At 38.9% G+C, this 1101-nt stretch overlaps 1 protein-coding gene across 1 annotated transcript in view; it reads left to right on the forward strand.

Moving 5' to 3' along the window:
* The window catches only part of LOC9302524 (ABC transporter A family member 12), a 4606-nt gene that overhangs the window by 2385 nt on the left and 1120 nt on the right, over positions 1-1101 (forward strand). The window contains 3 exon segments of the mRNA XM_021021772.1: positions 74-201; positions 285-622; positions 737-1038. Of these exon segments, the coding sequence (XP_020877431.1) occupies positions 74-201; positions 285-622; positions 737-1038 (768 nt within the window).

The following is a 1101-nucleotide window of genomic DNA, read 5'->3' on the forward strand; positions in this document are numbered from 1 at the left end:
TCAAAGGTTAAGACTGTAACAGGTATACTACATCACGTATTTCTTGAATTCCACTGCTCAAGAACATGTCAGAGTTGAAATTTGAATGGCTTTCTCTGTTTTATGGCTTAATTGTAGTCGTTGCTTACATATTGGTGTACGGAACTGGGCTCTTGGGTAGCTTTCTTTTCCAAAAAATGATTGAAAATCAGTCATTCCCGGGTAATTTAGTCAACAACCTGACAAAAGAAAAAAAAAAACAAATGCTCATGTTTATTTACTATACAATGTATGTACGTTTGCAGAAGAATGGATTCTTGCCATGGAGTTGTATCCCGGCTTTTCTCTGTACCGCGGGTTGTATGAGTTCTCGCAATATGCCTCCCGGGGAAACGGGATGAAGTGGCAAGATCTCAGTGATAGCGGAATGGGTGAAGTTTTCTGTATCATGTCAATAGAGTGGTTTCTTGCTCTCATTGTAGCCTACTATATCGATCAGGTTTTCACATCCGGAAAGCATCCTTTCTTTTTCTTGGTGAACCCTTTCAAGAAACCTTCTTCCCTACCAAGGAGGCCTACTGTGCAAAGGGTGGATTCTAAAAAAGTCTCCATAGATATAGAAAAACTTGATATCACTGAGGAGGTATGGAAGAAGTCAAGTCTTTTTTTTTTTTTTTTTTTTTTTTTGCCGTTCCATTAATTTTTCTCATATTTCAAAGCCCTCCTGATAACAAAGAATAATAATAATAATAATCAGAGGGAAAAGGTTCAAAAATTGAGGAATGAAGGTAGCACAGGGCATGCGATCTTGTGTGACAACCTGAAAAAGGTTTATCCAGGTAGAGATGGTAACCCGCCAAAAATGGCAGTACGAGGGTTGTATCTCAGCGTTCCTTCAGGAGAATGCTTCGGCATGCTTGGACCTAATGGTGCCGGCAAAACTTCCTTCATCAGTATGGTTAGTCTTCATTAGTATGGTCAGTTTTGCAAACACAAGTTTCAGAGTGTCAAATTTGTAATATATCTAGCTTATTTTCTTGCTGCGCTGGACAGCTCAGTATGCCCAAAACCCCGGGGCCCTTTTTTTTCTTCTTCTCTTTTTTTTTTTTTTTTCTCTTTTTT

Source organism: Arabidopsis lyrata, assembly GCF_000004255.2.
Source record: "Arabidopsis lyrata subsp. lyrata unplaced genomic scaffold ARALYscaffold_8, whole genome shotgun sequence".
NCBI lineage: Eukaryota > Viridiplantae > Streptophyta > Magnoliopsida > Brassicales > Brassicaceae > Arabidopsis > Arabidopsis lyrata.